At 43.7% G+C, this 17,074-nt stretch overlaps 1 protein-coding gene across 1 annotated transcript in view; it reads left to right on the top strand.

The window, feature by feature from the left end:
- Positions 1-17,074, top strand: part of KIFC1 (kinesin family member C1) — a gene marked incomplete in the record, with an annotated part of 44,004 nt that overhangs the window by 14,981 nt on the left and 11,949 nt on the right. Inside the window, 6 exon segments of the mRNA XM_073598226.1 lie at positions 1-70; positions 3,717-3,884; positions 3,983-4,105; positions 6,973-7,089; positions 7,170-7,343; positions 7,433-7,600. Of these exon segments, the coding sequence (XP_073454327.1) occupies positions 1-70; positions 3,717-3,884; positions 3,983-4,105; positions 6,973-7,089; positions 7,170-7,343; positions 7,433-7,600 (820 nt within the window).

Genomic DNA, 17,074 nt, shown 5'->3' with positions numbered 1-17,074 from the left:
TGAGAAACATACTGTACAAGAGTTACGGGAGACAAGTCATAATCTTGCAGAACAGCTAAAGCATAAGGAGGTAGGTTGTTTTATTTTTAAATTTACTGCAATACCGGGGCTCTCTGATCAAGTAACAAACCATTTGTGTGGGTTTCCTCCTCTTCGTTCCATCCTACTGTTGGCCCATCACTATGGTGGGTGGCTTCATAAACCCATAAGGTGTGGGTCGGGTCAGGCCAGTGCAAGCAACTATGGGAGATTCCAAACTAATATCGCCATGCTCAACCAATATGGATCCGGTATCTGTGTGCAAACAGTGATGCTGTCACTAAGGCTCCTGTATGCCCTGCAAGTATACTGTACATAAGCCAACACTCTTCCATTGGCTGTGCAATCTTATAGCACAAAGGGAGATTGTATGGCTGTTCATAATGGTACCACATCCTTTGTGATAATATATTAAAAATAACCTGAGAAAACTGCACTTTACTGGTACCAGAGAGGAATGACCACATAAGATTTGTAAAAAAATGTAATTTTTGTTACAAAACATTTAAAAAGGATAAACGTTAGTTCCAATATTTTGTGCAATTGGCCATATTAATAAGCCTTCATCATGTTTATAGATATAACATAAGAGGCCATATTGTTAAACCATTATCATTAAACTCTACAGAAGTGATGCAGGAGGTCGACGTGTTTCGCTTAATGGCTTCCTCAGGACCTCTTCTTGATAGCAAAATGGCACATCGCTTGAACAGTATAGCCTGGAGATGGTGGTATCATATGCAGCATGACTTAGAATAATTAAACAGTTGAAAGGGCAGTAGATGTAGGCAAGTATGGATGGACAATTTAAAGTGGGGTTCCACCCAAAAAAACAAAAATACCTGAAAAATTGTAAAACAAAAAAACATTTGAATATTTTTTTTTTTTTTTACTTACCTCTAAATGCCTGTTGCTAGGTGGTCCCTCGTAGTCTGCCTATTCCTTTGCCTGGGCTGGTGACATCACTTCCCCCCAGGCACAGGAAGGGCTCGGCTCTGCTCCCTCCCTCCTGTCAATCATCTGGGACCCATTACAGGTCCCAGGTGATTGAGCGGCCAATCACGGCGCCGCTCGCGCATGCGCAGTGGGTGCCAGGCTGTGAAGCCACAGCCCGGCGCCCACAGTTGAAATGCCGGCGCCGACGAGCGGAGGGGGGGGACAAGCGGGGCTTCGATCCCCCGCATCGCTGGACCCAGGGACAGGTGAGTGTCCAATTAAAAGTCAGCAGCTGCAGTATTTGTAGCTGCTGACTTTTAATTTAATGGAGCCCCTTGGTGGAACTCCTCTTTAATGCTAAGACTTTAATGGGAACCAAGCAGAAAAACAGATCTTAATCAGGAGAGGAATACAGGAGTATCCTATCTCAATATCCAAAACCAATGGGAACAAATATTTGGCAACATCCTGCCATCCCAGTAGTATAGAGTCACTTCTCAAAAGAGCATGTGTACCAATACAGCCCAAGACAAAAAGCCATCCACCTAGTAAATGTTCAACATCCACGTCGCACCCTCCACACTTTTAAAACGATGCGCCATTTTGCTACCTTTGCTATCAAGATGATGAAGTCCTGAGGAGGCTAATAGGAGAAATACGTCGACCTCTTGCATCACTTCTGCAGAGTTTAATTATGATGGTTTAACAGTATGTTATATCTATAAACCTGATGGCTCACCAATATGGCTAATTGCACATGGTGTTGGAATTTTGTTTTTTTAACAAAAGTTTTTATTTATCACATACAAATACAAAAGAAAACTGTAAGGCACACATTTCACCACATCATACAAGGTAAAAAACCTTGATCATTGAAAATAACTTTTTAGCAGTGTACATTATACTTCAGTAGGAGGATCCGACATTTAAGTCACATGGAGTAAAACCTTAAAGAACCAAAATGAGAAGAGAAATGGATCAGTGGGCAGTACGAGGTTGGGGGGGGGGGGGATCGTTCTTTTTAAATGTTGTTTTTTTTTAAAAGTTATATTTTTATACAAATCTTATGTGGTCGATCCTCTCTGGTACCGGTAAAGTCCAATTCATTAAGGTTCAATGGGCTGTGAAATATTCTTTTCTAGAGAATGGGGTAAAAGGCACAGATAAAACCATCTGATGCGTTTCATGAGTAAGGCTATTCCTGGCTGAAATGCATCAGCATTGTTTTATCTGTGTCTTTTACTCTGTTCTTGAATAAAGGCGGTTGTACAGCCTGTGAGTGTGTGCTTGCTTTTATGTACAACTATGGGAGATGGCTGCTGGTTTTTTTTTTTTTTTTTTTGTTTTTTGTGCACCTGTGCACTAGACATTAAACTAAATAAAACAAAACCCCCTCCTGCGCACGAGTGTGGTGGTCTGATTCCAGAGCTTATAACGCATCCATTATAGAATAGGAGATATAAACACACCACACTCTGCTGCCCTCTCTGGACTGTGGACTCAGGGGATTGCACCCACCCCGATAGGGGAGGAGCAAGGGAACTCTATGCTGTTGCCTTGTCCTATATCAAGGCAAGGGAGTAAGATCCAAAAAGGTTTTGCACTGAAGAAGTGGGTACGACGCTTGAAACACGTAAGCCTTTAGGATCTTGAATAAAGCCCTCCCAAGTCCATGAGCAAGCGGAGTGGACAAACTGATTGTAATACTTTGATATGCTTTTAGTCTGTGAGTGGATCTATTTACGTCTTTGTTGAATAAATCGTTTTGGAGATGATGCACTAGGCTGGTGCGCCCTCTCTCTGTGTTTTTTCAGTAGACATTAAACTATCATATTTATCTGCGTATAACACGCACCTTCATTTTAAGAGGGAAGTTTCAGGGAAAAAAATTACATTTTAAATAAAGAACTTTGAAGCCAAATAAGGATCAGTGCCCATCAATGCAGCCTCACTAGTGCCCATCAATGCTCATCTGCAGCCTCACCTCAGATTACTGCTGCCTCGGAGGGGATGAGTGCCGTCGGATTACATACAGCGAGAATCTGTTTACTCGGCGGTCTCTTTTAATACAGTCCCACCTCCTGGACCGGCTTCTATGATAAACAGAACAGTGGACCAATGCCGGCCCATGAGACAGGACTTCCTATTACGGAGGCTGCTGAGTAACAGGAGATTCTCGCTGTATGTAATCTGACAGCGCTCGTCCCGCCCCCCTTCCTATCCCCTCCGAGGCAGCCTAAATTGAAGTATCGGCGTATAACATGCACACACTATTTGCTCCCGATTTTCAGGATGAAAAAGGGCGTGCTATACGCCGATAAATACAGTATTTATATATTCTTAAAAAGGAGCTCCAGCCCACGAAAAAAATTAAGTCAGCAGCTACAAATACTGTAGCTTCTGACTTTTAATATTAGGACACTTACCTGTCCTGGGATCCAGCGATGTCTGCACACCAGACGATGTTTCCGTCGCCCCTCAGGTGCTGCTGTCGCCATTGCCTGTAAGGGAAACCAGCAGTGAAGCCTTGCGGCTTCACAGCCGCTTCCCTACTGTGCATGTGCAAAGCACGCTACGCTTTGTGAATGGCTCGGCGGCGGGGAGAGGAGGAAGAGGAGTAGGAGGGGGGGAGGGAGGAAGCAGATAAGGGGAGCTTCCACTTTTGGGTTGAACTCCACTTTAACAAGCAGTAAATCTTATCTAAACTCAAATCGGGCATTGCTTTCTTTCTGTTTTCATAGCACAAACTGATTTGTCTGGAGGGAGAAAACTCCACACTGAAAACACTTGTAAGTGATCAGAGTGCACAGATCTCTTCTCTGGAACATACCGTGGAAGAGCGGGATGCACAAGTGCATGCATTGGAGACTGAGCGGAGAAGGTTACATAACACCGTCCAGGAGCTAAAGGTAAACCCTTTCACTATGTATAGTAATTCTGTTTGTTTTAGATGTATCTACATAGTATGTTCTGGGTCTCTTTACGGTATGTCTTCTCCCCATCACAGGGCAACATACGTGTATTTTGCAGAGTAAGGCCCGCCCTCCAATCTGAGAAGGCCCTTCCTGCTGGAAACATCATCTTCTCTCCTAATGATGAGAAAGCCATTGTTTTAACAAAGGTGGAGGAGGTAAGCTACTATTCAACATATTTTGTATCAAGAGAACCTGTATTAAAATGCGCAGGGTTTAGTAACCTAAAGTATGTGTGAGAATTCCATCACCCTAGCTCCTTCAATATATTCAGCTGATAAAAGCAAGTTTGCAAAACCTGAATTTTCCCTGTTCATTGTCTGCTCTCATTATCGCTCATGGTTATTAAAATGTACTTTTAATCACCAGGCAGATGTTGGGTACAGTCTGCGCATATATTGACTATCTGTCCAAGGGTCTGTGCCGATGGGCTTTTTTTTTTTTTTTTTTAAATCCTCTCCCGTACATGTCAATGGGAATGCACAAGCTGTTTGAAACAGTGAAGTCCATCCATTTAAAAGTGTAATTTAAAATGTGTGAAGTCCATCCATATATTCACATATATTGAATTAATAAAACCAAAGTTAGAAGTCCATCCATATATTCCATGTGCGGTGTGTGTCCTAACTGGTTAACCGCCACCACACCTCGTGAGATCTCACTCCTATAGTAATGAACTCACCGGATAAACAATAAGAATGCGCCTGTGTTCTCATCCATTTAAGGAGTAGCGAATCGGTCCTTCCTTAAATTTCACTCACGACAAATAGATGCATACACATAGCATAATTCTACAAAGATAAATGTATTTAATTCCCGTCCCCCCCCCCCCCTTATAAGATTGGACTTACAAAAGCAAAGCAGATAAAAGCATTGAACAAAGCAGTCCTGTCAGCATTAGTTCAGTCAAACTCTCACCACCTAGCAGATCTCTCGCAGGGCGGCGTACCCGGGTCGAGCTGACAGCTGATCGACAGACTGCATGGTCGCGCTTGACGCGTTTCGTCAGGACGGCTTTATTCAATGCTTTTTATCTGCTTTGCTTTTGTAAGTACAATCTCATAAGGGGGATGGGAATTAAATAAATTTATCTTTATAGAATTACGCTATGTGTATGCATCTTTTTTTCGTGAGTGACATTTAGATGGAAGGACCGGTTCACTTCTCCTTGAACGGATGATTACACATGTGCAATATAATTTATCCGGTGAGTTCATTACCATAGGGGAGAGATCTCACGAGGTGGGGGGACGGTTAACCAGTTAGGATACACACCGCACATGGAATATATAGATGGACTTCTTACTTTGGTTTTATTAATTGAATATATGGACGGACTTCACACATTTTAATTAAATTTGAGCACTGCAATGTTGAATTTATTCAGCATATTTTGTATGAATGTTCAATATATGTAATGCTTAAGAGAACTGTCAAACTGCAGACCTAATAGAGGAAATGAGGGTTCCTAGAGTGTGGTCAAGATACATTGTTGGTGCGGATATGCTGCAGGAGACGATACAAAACTGGTAACGTTACATGAGGCTAGTAGAGATCAATGCTATTACCCCAATCAATGTTCCCACTATAGACTGCTGAGGGCTGCACGTCATATACCAAAGGGCCGCAGGCTGGGCACCAAGGGTCTTGCAAGTCTAGTGACCTGTGAAGAATTTCTAATAAAACTTGGAAGTGTCTCAAACACAGTTGAATAAATCTAAAAGCACACTGCATTCGCTCATCTAAATAAGCTTTGACACTGTGACCCTCCTTTATAGGAAAGGAGAATACAGGGATGACCTCATCAATGAGGTCTTGCTGCTTAGCACTTTCATAAAGTGGGGTGGCTCTTGGATCTTGCTTCTCTGTCTGTCAGATTCAGTTCACACTGCCACGACTTGAGATCCGACTTGTGAGACCCCAAGTCACGTGACATGTGAAACCCCATTTTAGTCAGTGAGAACGGTCTTATTTAGCACTACTGAAGTCACTTCGACTTTAGAAAAGGTTCCTGTACTACTTTAAGGCGACTTCTATCTGACTTGTGCCCATAGACTTTAATGGAAGTCGACTCCAAGTCGGATCTTCATCCTAATTGAGGTGATTTGGATCTGACATTACAGGAAGATTACCCAGGCATTCCCTGAAGTTGCGTGGACGTTGCATCAGTCCCGCTAAAGTTACCTGAAAAAGTCGCACCGACTTTCAGATCACGGCAGTGTAAACCGAGCCTCGGGTGTTTTAATCACATTCAAGCCAAACAGAAGTGCAAATCTCTTTGCAGGTTAAAGATTCCAGGCACAATATTGGCTTTTTACCTGGAGTTGAGATTTTAAGACAACTTCACTTTTAAGCCGCCCATAGATGGCTCGAATCTCGGCCGGCTCAGTAACCAGCTATTCTATGGGGACAACCAGCATGTTGGATTTTTGCATACGATTGTCAACAGCTATAGCTGCTAGCAAAAAAATCACTGTTCTCCAGGCAGAGAAGGCTATCCCCCCCCCCCCATCCTATGGGGATAGCTGTACTTCAGGTGGTCGTAAGTATGGCTACCCATAGCCTTGAATTGAGCTGCAATGCAAATTCACAGTCTGAGGAGGAGACGTCCAGATCCTTGTCGAAGGGGACCTCTTTGGATTATAGGCTCAAGGTAGGTAAAAGTCCAGGCTACCTGCGCTCTGGGTTTTAGGGACTATAGTAAAGGACAACTTCACTAATTGTATCCTTTACCCCATCACCAGCTAAATTCATATTTTATATAAAAGAAGGCATGCTGCTTTACCTTGTACTGAAAACATATGTTTAATAGAGCTTTATATGGAATCTGATCATTGAAGACACAATGGGGGAGATTTGCTAAAACTGGTGCAGCTCTGCATAGAAACCAATGTAATGGCTCCCCTGCACAGCTGCACCAGATTCTGAGTGCTCCAGTGTTAGTTAATCAACCCCTTTTGTATCTGGTGACTTTACAAACCAGCATTTGATTTTTACCCTCCCTTTTTTTTTTTTTCTTCTCCAGTCCCACATTGGCAGAGAGAGGAGCCAATCTGTGAAATATGACTTTAACTTTGACTGTGTCTTCCCACCGACCACCGGCCAGGCACCCGTGTTCGAGGAGATTTCATTGCTGGTCCAGGTAGATCCTGACTCTGTCGTTCTCTGTGTTTGTTTTTCTGGTTCCATCTACTGACTTCAGTAACCTTTTCCCCTAATTAGTCTGCTCTTGATGGGTATCCGGTGTGCATATTTGCATATGGACAGACTGGCAGCGGGAAAACGTACACCATGGAGGGTCCAGATAACATCTCCGAGGAGACCATGGGGATGATCCCTCGGGCCATTCAGCAGATTTTCAGCAGTGCAGAGGAGCTGAAGATAAAGGGGTGGCAGGTGAGAGTTGTCTGATGTGCGTGAAGATGATCAGCACCTAAGTGGCTGGTTAAGTTTTTTTTCACTACCTTCTCTTTACATTCCCATAGTACAAATTCACAGCCAGTTTTCTGGAAATCTATAATGAGACCATCAAGGATCTGCTGGTGAACCGGCCTGACAAGAAGCATGAATACGAGATCCGCAAAGTAAATACCACCAGCAATGAAGTCTACGTCACCAACCTGCGCTATGTGGAGGTCTCCAGTGTAGAGGAGGTAAGCCTCAAGCTCACAATGGTTTTTGTAGTTCTTTTCTTCCCCAGCCAGTGACTGGACAGTGAGGAGTAGCGGATGACTGATGAGCTCCTCTCTCTGTTGGACTGACTTATCCAGCTAAATATATTTTGGGTGCGTCCAAACAAGATGTGTATAGTCTTACTATGTATTTTTCTTATGCCCCGTACACACGGTCGGACTTTGTTCGGACATTCCGACAACAAAATCCTAGGATTTTTTCCGACGGATGTTGGCTCAAACTTGTCTTGCATACACACGGTCACACAAAGTTGTCGGAAAATCCGATCGTTCTAAACGCGGTGACGTAAAACACGTACGTCGGGACTATAAACGGGGCAGTGGCCAATAGTTTTCATCTCTTTATTTATTCTGAGCATGCGTGGCACTTTGTCCGTCGGATTTGTGTACACACGATCGGAATTTCCGACAACGGATTTTGTTGTCGGAAAATTTTATAACCTGCTCTCAAACTTTGTGTGTCGGAAAATCCGATGGAAAATGTGTGATGGAGCCCACACACGGTCAGAATTTCCGACAACAGGGTCCTATCACACATTTTCCATCGGAAAATCCGATCGTGTGTACGGGGCATAAGAAAGCAGCCAGAACCTGAGTAGAAAAACCAGTGTCCTGCTGGTATGCTGCAGAGAAGGATCCTTGTATTCTGTAAGCAGTGGTCTCTCTGCAGAGGTCGAACACACCACCTACTATCTTAGACCTATAGATCTGCAAACCTCATGCTCCTTGGTAATTGGAAGAGCTCTAGCTCTGAAAAAGTGGTGTGTACTGGGCCTTTTGCAGAGACCACTGACCTGAGCCTAAGCAGAAAAGCCTGTGCCCTGCTGACATGCTGCAGAGAAGGCTCCTTGCTCTGTGTGGGGAAGCAGTAGTCTTTCTGTAGAAGTCTGATTCACCCCCTACGGAGTTAGAGCTCTTTAGTTAGCAGGGAGCATGATTTTAGAGTTTTTAAGGTCTTACTCTGCAGGGTGTCTGCTAGACCTCTGCTGAGAGACCACTGCTTCCACACAACTAGCAAGTTCCCCGAGCAGCATCAACTGCACAACTCAGTTGAACAACAAACTGAAATCTTTTAGGTGGAGGGAAGTAAAAATAAAAAAATATGGTTGCATAAGTGTGCACACCCTTAAACTAATACTTTTGTTGCAGCACCTTTTGATTTTATTACAGCACTCAGTCTCTTATGTATGAGTCTATCAGCCTGGTACATCTTGACTTGGCAATATTTGCCCACTCTTCTTTGCAAAAACACTCCAAATCTGTCAGATTGTGAGGACATCTCCTGTGCACAGCCATCTTCACATCACCCCACAGATTTTCAATGGGATTCAGGTCTGGGCTCTGACTGGGCAATTCCAAAACTTTAATCTTCTTCTGGTGAAGCCAAAAGTTGAAGACTAATGTGGCTTGGTGTGTAATTCCCATCATCCCTTGATACATGAAAAAAAATGAAAACCTCTGGATTGGGATTTTTTTTTTTTTTTAAATCCAACAAACTTATTGCTGAAAAGAAGTAATGTGCACAGACAGCTTTGGAACACAACATAAGCTCCAGACAAAATGCAGCCTTAGAAAATAAATAAGTGTTTATAAGATTACAGCATACCGCAATGGTTCATAAGTGAGCACACACAGCATTTTGCTATAGCTAGGTCAAAAGTAGAGAAGCTCTATTCAGATGTTAAATATTCAAGAGGAACACGTATACATATCGGTTAGGGCCATGCGTACTTTTAAAATAACAATAATCAGGATGTAGATGCCAGTTCCAGCCAGCGATCCCAAATTTTATGTTTTTTCGCTGGGCAGTTCCTGTGCATATATATATATATATATATATGTGTATATAATTTTTTTTTATACGGTAGGGATTAACAGTGACCATCCATTCCTGGAGTGTTGGTACATCAGCCCAAAGCCACTTTCTGGCTATCAGAAGCCTAGCTGCATGTATTTTTTCCTGCATAAAGATATGATGATGTTTATTCTGTTCTTGCTCGGAGGGAATCCCCAATAGGCATTGCTTGAGGCAGAGCGTTAATGGAGAGCCCATTTTCGTCATGTAGGAATTTAATCAATTGTTCCCAGTAGCTCTGGATGGCCAGACAAGACCAGATTAGATGATAGAAGGAACTGTTACGGCCTCTGCATTTAGGGCAGGAAGGGTCCCATTGAGATTTGTATCTCCCTAAGCGAGCTGGAGTCAGGTAAGATCTGTGGAGTATATATGTGTGTGAGCTTGTCGGATAGCTTTGGAGAAACCAGCTTACTGGCTGCCAGGGCATCCGTCCATTTATCCTCCTCCAGCTCCCCCACCCAACTGCTCTTAAACCCACAAGTCAAATCCGATGCTGCAGGTAGTATAAGGTTGGAGTAACAGAGGTCAGTTTTTTTTCGAGTCTACTCCCCAGGAGAACGTCCACTAGGTATAGAGAAGTGAGATCGGGGGTAGAGTTTCCAAACTGGGACTGCAGAGCGTTACGGAGCTGGAGAAAGTGAAAGAACATGGAGTTGGGTAGGTCTAAGGTTAGTTTAAGATACTGAAACATTTAACTCCCACACTGTTGATTACCTGATGGAGATGTATAACCCCTCGGTTAATCCAGATATCAACATCTAGCAGGGTGAGCAGCTCTGGAAGGTTAGAATTGTCCCAAAGTGGTGTGTGAGCGTAAATGGTGGAGGCCCTCAGCTGACTCATTGCCAGCGCCCAAATCTTGCAGTGGTGATAGACCAGTCCCCGATGTTTCCTGCCCCCCCCCTTCCCATTTTGGTTAAATTACGCGTGCCGCTAAGTAGAATCTGAAAGGGATGTGCAACTTGGGTAGGGGCTGTGGAGCATACTAAGGTGAGGTATCTAAGTTTGTTTTTCTTGTCGAAGTAGAAAAAGTGGGACAGTTGAGCAGCCAGGTAATAAGCGTGGAGATCGGGTAGGGTAGTTCCACCCAATTTCGTCGTTTTTTTATAGCTTACCATGATAGCTTATGACGGGAGTTACCCCAAACAAATGACTTAAGGATAGAGTCCATGATTTTAAATACCCAAAGCGGCAGATAAGTTGGGGATTGCCAAAAAATATATATGAGTTTGGGTAACAGGATCATCTTTATGAAGTTGATGCGGCCCATGACCCCAAGGGGAAAACGTGCCCAGGTTTGGGTTTTGGTTTTAATTTAATGTGTAAAGGGGTTCTACGTTTAATCGGTTCTAGGGGGAGAATCTGGGACTTATCCCAGTTGATTTGGAGGCCAGAGAATGCCCCAAAACCTTCAATAAGGTTAAAAGCCGCTGACAGAGAGGGACACGCATCTTCCATATACAACATGTCATGGGCATAAAGGCTATTGGTTTTAATGAGGGATCCCGACCTGAGTCCTCTTATGTCTGGATGTTCTCTGATGGCTATTGCCAGTGGTTCCACCTCCAGGGCATACAGCAGCGGAGACAGTGGACACCCCTAACGTGTGCCTCTACTCAATGGAAAGTGATCCGAGATCCTACCATTCACCTGAACTCTGCCTGTCGGGGATTGTTACAGCAGTTGGATTCATTTGATGAAGTTAGGTACTCCCATTCGACTGAATTAAATGCTTTAGCGATGTCTAGGCTGACTTCCACAGGGGAACCTACCATATCATGGGTAGCCTGTAGGTTCAAATACAGACGTCGTAAGTTAAAAGCCGTATTTTTGTTGGGCATAAAGTCTATTTGATCGGGATGTACTAGGTCAAGGACCACTTTATTTAACCAAAGCACTAGTATTTTAGCTAGGATTTTGATGTTGAGTTGTAGCAATGAGATAGGGCGATAGGATTCAGGGAAGGAGGGGTCCTTTCCATGTTTAGGTATTAAGACTATCAAGGCTTCTCGCATGGAGTTTAGTGGAATCAAAGATATATGTTTAAATAGTTCTTGGAGTTTTGGCACTAATATATCTCTAAACTGAGAATAAAATGCTAATCGGAGTCCTTCTGTGCCAGGGGCTTTAGGTGTGAAATGGCCTCCTCAATATCATCACTGGTGATGGAGGCTTCCAGTTGGGTTATTTGAGCCTGGGACAGTGAGGGAAAGTTTATAGGTTGTAGAAAAGAAACAAATTCATCATGAGTATATTGAGCAGAGAAAAAGGCGTGAAACTCTGTGGCTACCAGGTCAGGATCAGTGACCCAATGGCCAGAGGAGTCAACAAGGGATACCACCATCGGTGGCCTGTGATCCAAGTGCGCAAGGTAATCTAGCAGCTTGCCCGCTCGTTCCTCGTATTCAAAAATCCTCTGCTTGCAAAAGACATTTTTTGTTTAGCTTTTTCAAAATGTAAAGTATTAACGAGGCAAGATTGTACTTTCACTGACGAGGCAGTGTCTGGGGAAGGTTTTAATTAAAAGGCATGCTCTAGGGATTCTAGATGAGCTTCAGCTTGTCGTAGAGCTGATTTGGAAGGACAATTTGTACCTGGAGTTAAGAGTCAAGAGCAACATCTTGACGTGTAATTTAAAAGACTCCCATACCGTTCCAAGGGGGCTGGGCCTCAATTTGTATTAAAGAAAAAGAGCCACTCATCTTGCATAAATTCTATATCTGGGAGAATAGATAGCCAGAAGGGGTTTAGCCTCCAACTTTCGTCAAGATATGGGGGTGTGGACCAGGAGCCCCTGAGTACATTCTGTCCATTGAGGGGTCTAGGACCATATTAAATTCCCCTAACCAGATGGCGGAAACAGTTGGATATTGCGCCATAAATGTGAGGCCGTCTTGTAGGACTGTGGAATGGGGGAGGGACATAATATGCAAGCAGTAATACCTAATACCAAACATAGCATGCAGGAATATGTGCCTGCCCTGATGATCCCTCCACAATGTCAAAAGCTGGAATTGGGTGCGTTTGGTTATTAGAATTGCCACACACCGTGGGAGTGGGGAGTGTGGGGGCCTTGGTTTACCCAATCTATCCAGGGTTTTTTGAGTGATAGTTGTAGGTGGCCCGTAAGGTGGGTTTCCAATAGGATATACACATCAGCCTGCATGTCTTTAATATGAGAGAGGACTGCAGTGCCTTTGGGTCTGGCACACATTCCTCTAACATTCCATGTCACTAATTTAATAGGTGCCATGGTGGGAGATGTGAACTAGACACGCATGGACGGAGGCCCAGAGCAGACAACACAGTATAGCAAAGACCATATAATATAACATTGAGTCGGGGCGTCAACCGACCGGCAGGTAATAAAAGCAGATCTACATAATGTAACCATAGAGCATAACATCTGCTGTGTTGTAAGAATAAGATAGCCAATACTGTGAAAATCATTGAGGTAAGGGAGAACAGTTGCTGTATAACATTACTGATAAGTACACATTGCACATATGTCAACAAGAACTGAAAAAAAAAAAACTGTCATGGTATAGAGTGAACTGCAGACTGTGGACCAGCTAAAATGACACGACCGAGGTTGCTGAGGTGCAGCAGGGAAGCGAGTGCTGGCCAGGGAAACTCATCTTGAACAGTGGATATGATCCAAACACAAAAAAAAAAAACAAAGTTCCAGCACTATTCCAGTGCTAAAGGGGGCAAACACTCGATGGAAAGCCTGCCATGGCCCAGGGGGCCCAGCTGTTGAGTGCGGGCCTGCCATGGAACATGGCCTACCTGGAGTTGCGGATGCAGGCCCAGGGGCCATTGTTGGTCCACGGTAAAGTCTCCAGGAGCTCCAGCCAGTATAGAGAGTGGGAATGAGGGGAAAGTTGGGTGGATATTAAGGGGGGACGTTCCAATATGCGTCAAGGATTGTGCGAGGAGAGGGAGTAAAGGTTATGGGGTAGAGAAAACAAACAAAAAAAAAAAAAAAACTCACAGTTCGATGGAATTGAAGAACCAGGCTGGGAGGCGAGTTAAGGAAAAATTATGTGTTGCTAGGCATCACAAAGAAGGAAGGTGGGGGCATCCAGGTGCCGGGATCCCGATGGAGGTCGACTGGCGTTGTTGCGGCGCTCCAGCCACTCGATTGCCAACTCTGGGTCCTCAAAGTGCACACGATCGTTGTCCATGAACCGTAACCTCACAGGGTACAGCATAGCGTACTTCGGGTTTTTGATCCACAGCTGGCGCTTGACCTCAGTAAATTGGGTGCGGCGACGATGGATCTCAGCAGAAAAATCCAGATAAACTGCCACCATTGCGGAATGTTATATTCCCTTTTTCCCGGATGAGCCTGAGAATGGCATCGCGGTCGCTAAAGTTCATAAACCTAGCGATTTAAATGTGCGTGGAGGGGCGCCATTAGGAGGGGGTCTGACGGCCAACCAGTGAGCTCATTCAATGACGAAGGAGGTTGAGAAGACGTCCCTGCCACAGGTATTGATGAGCCGGTTTTCTAGGAAGGCCTGCGAATCTGAGCCCTTTGCGCTCCCAGGCAGTCCTACAAAGGGAAGATTGCAGCATCTCAGCCTGTTCTCCAGGTCATCCTGCTTCTGCATGACAGAGTGGAGCTGGTGTTGTAGTTGCTCAGTGTAGACCTGCAGTGGGGGGATGTAATCTTCTACTTGGCTGATCCGTCTCTCAGTCTCTGACACTCTGTCCCGCAGTTTCCGAAAGTCACGTCTGAGTAGGTAGAGGTCCACCTTCACCTCTTCGATTGGAGGTTAGGGTGGTCTGGCACTGTGAGCCTCAAGTACTTTTTGGCGGTGCTTGTTGATAGCTTCATACACCCTTTTTGGGGGCGACATCTCAACGCTTGAGGTGTACTGTACCTCAGGGTAAATCTGGTGGCAGGAACGGTCAGGATAACCCAAGGATTGCTTAATACAGTCGTAATAGCTGGCAGAGCGCTCAGCTAAAGCATCCTATACCATGCCGCTTCAGGCCACGTCCCCCTGGATTAGGATATTTGAGGCAATTTGAACAAAAAATTATTGGCTTAAAAAAAATATATATTTTCATACCCAATGAGTATGCTTTGGAATAAAAATCAACCATGTTGACATGTACGTAAATTACAAAGCATTACAAAAAATTAGAAACATATTGCATGCATTCCCCAACTACTTGTTGTTCCACCATCAATAGGTATAGTTGGTAATCAGTAGAAGAGTACTGATTACCATCTATACCCATTGATGGTGGAACAGCAATTCGTTGGGAAATACCACTTCAGGAACATCTGTTTGTACAATTTGCATGCAATAGGTTTCTAATTTTTTTGTAATTTATGTACATGTCAACATGGTTGATTTTTTTAATTCCAAATCATAATCATTGGGTATGAAAATTAAACTAAACTATTTTTAAGCCAATCATTTTTTGTTCAAATTTCCTTAAAAATCTCAATCCAGAGGTTTTCATTTTCTTCTGGTGAAGCCATTCCTTTATTGATTTGGATGTATGCTTTGGGTCGTTGTCGTGCTGAAAGATGAAGTTTCTCTTCATGTTCTGCTTTCTAGCAGAAGCCTGAAGGTTTTGTGCCAATATTGACTAGTATTTGGAACTGTTCATAATTCCCACCACTATGCTTCACAGTGGGTATGGTGTTCTTTTAGTGATGTGCAGTGTTTTTGCGCCAAACATATCTTTTGGCATTATGGTTTCATCAGACCATAACATGTTTTCCCACATGCTTTTGGGAGACTTCAGATGTGTTTTTGCAAAATTTAGCCAGGCTTGGATGTTTTTCTTTGTAAGAAAAGGCTTCCATCTTGTCACTCCACCCCATAGCCCAGATATGTGAAGAATACGGGAGATTGTCACATGTACCACACAGCCAGTACTTGCCTAATATTCCTGAAGCTTCTTTATTGTTGCTGTAGGCCTCTTGGTAGACTCCCTGACCAGTTTTCTTCTCGTCTTTTCAGAAATTTTGGAGGAACGTCCAGTTCTTGGTAATGTCACTCTTGTGCCATATTTTCTCCACTTGATGAGAACTGTCTTCACTGTGTTCCATGGTATATCTAATGCCTTGGAAATTCTTTTGTGCCCATCTGTTGACTGATACCTGTTAACAATGAGATCCCTCTGATGCTTTGGAAGCTCTCTGCAGACCATGGCTTTTGCTGTAGGATGCGACTAAGAGAACGTCAGGAAAGACCTACTAGAACAGCTGAACGTTATTTGGGGTTAATCAGAGGCACTTTAAATGATGGCAAGTGTGTACTGACTCCTATTTAACATGAGTTTGAATGTGATTGCTCATTCTGAACACAGCTACTTCCCCAGTTATAGGAGGGTGTGCACACTTATGCAACCACATTTATTTTATTTTTTTATTTTTACTCCTCCCCCCCCCCCCCCCCCCCTAAAAGATTTCAGTTTGTACAGTTTATAGGTCACATTGAAGGTGAAAAAAGTTCTAAAATTATTTATCTTTGTCTCATTTACGTCAGAGAAACCTGACATTTTAACAGGGGTGTGTAGACTTTTTATATCCACTGTATAAAGCATACAATATACAGAGTGCTGCTGTTAATGCATACAAAAGATAAACAGCAATCATGTCTGCATATATCCACATGGCATAAAGGAGTACTCAGTTCAAAGTGAGCAATTGGAGGCAATAGATTCATTGCCTCCAATTTTCGATTTTGGAGGGGGAATGAGGTTGTTTGATTTGACCACCTATGCTTTACCATGGGGAGAAGGCATGAGAGTGGTCTCGATACGGAGTCTCTATGAGTAACAAGGTGGACTAGTTGATATTTGAAATGGGGATCGACCGATTTATTTATTTATTTATTTTTTTTTATATTGGTGCAGCCGATATTCACTTTTTTCAGAACTATTGGTCAAAAAACTGACCGATATTGCTTCAAGGGGTTTGCTTTATTGTAATAACAACTGATGCGGCTTAGCAGCCGCTCGACTGTTATTACAAGCAGTGGGAGTGAACATCGGGCCCCCCCTACCACCGCTCGCCCGGGCTCTCCCGTCCCACCGGGAGCCTCGGGCAACCAGCCAGCATGTCCGCCAGCTGGCCGAAGACACGAACAAAGCCAATGCTTCGTTCGGGTCTCTGCTTTAGTTATCCGGAAGCGATGTCATGACATCACCTCCCAAATTACTGGCATTTTAAAGGCGCCAGTTTTAACAAGTAAAGTATTCAAAAATGCCGATCTTGACGTTTTAAATACTTTCAAGTGCAGAGGAGGGGCTTGGGGTCTTATAGACCCCCGATCTCTCCATAAAGAGTACCTGTCACATGCCTATTACTATCACAAGGGACGTTTACGTTCCTTGTGACAGCAATAACGGTGATAAAAAAACAAAAAAATGTAAAGGACAGTGTACATTTTTTTTTTTTTTTGCACAAAATATTGGCAAATAATATCGGCAGGAGAGGTAGCCGAAAATATTGGTATCGTATCGGCACCGAAAAACTGATAACGGTCGATCCCTAATTTGAAAACCTATCAGACAAAGATGAGAGGCAGCTGTGAGATTCGGTAATG

This window comes from Aquarana catesbeiana, linkage group LG09, assembly GCF_042186555.1.
Source record: "Aquarana catesbeiana isolate 2022-GZ linkage group LG09, ASM4218655v1, whole genome shotgun sequence".
Lineage (NCBI taxonomy): Eukaryota > Metazoa > Chordata > Amphibia > Anura > Ranidae > Aquarana > Aquarana catesbeiana.
The sequence above is the reverse complement of the archived record's forward strand: the minus strand, read 5'-3'. Positions and strand labels throughout refer to the sequence as shown.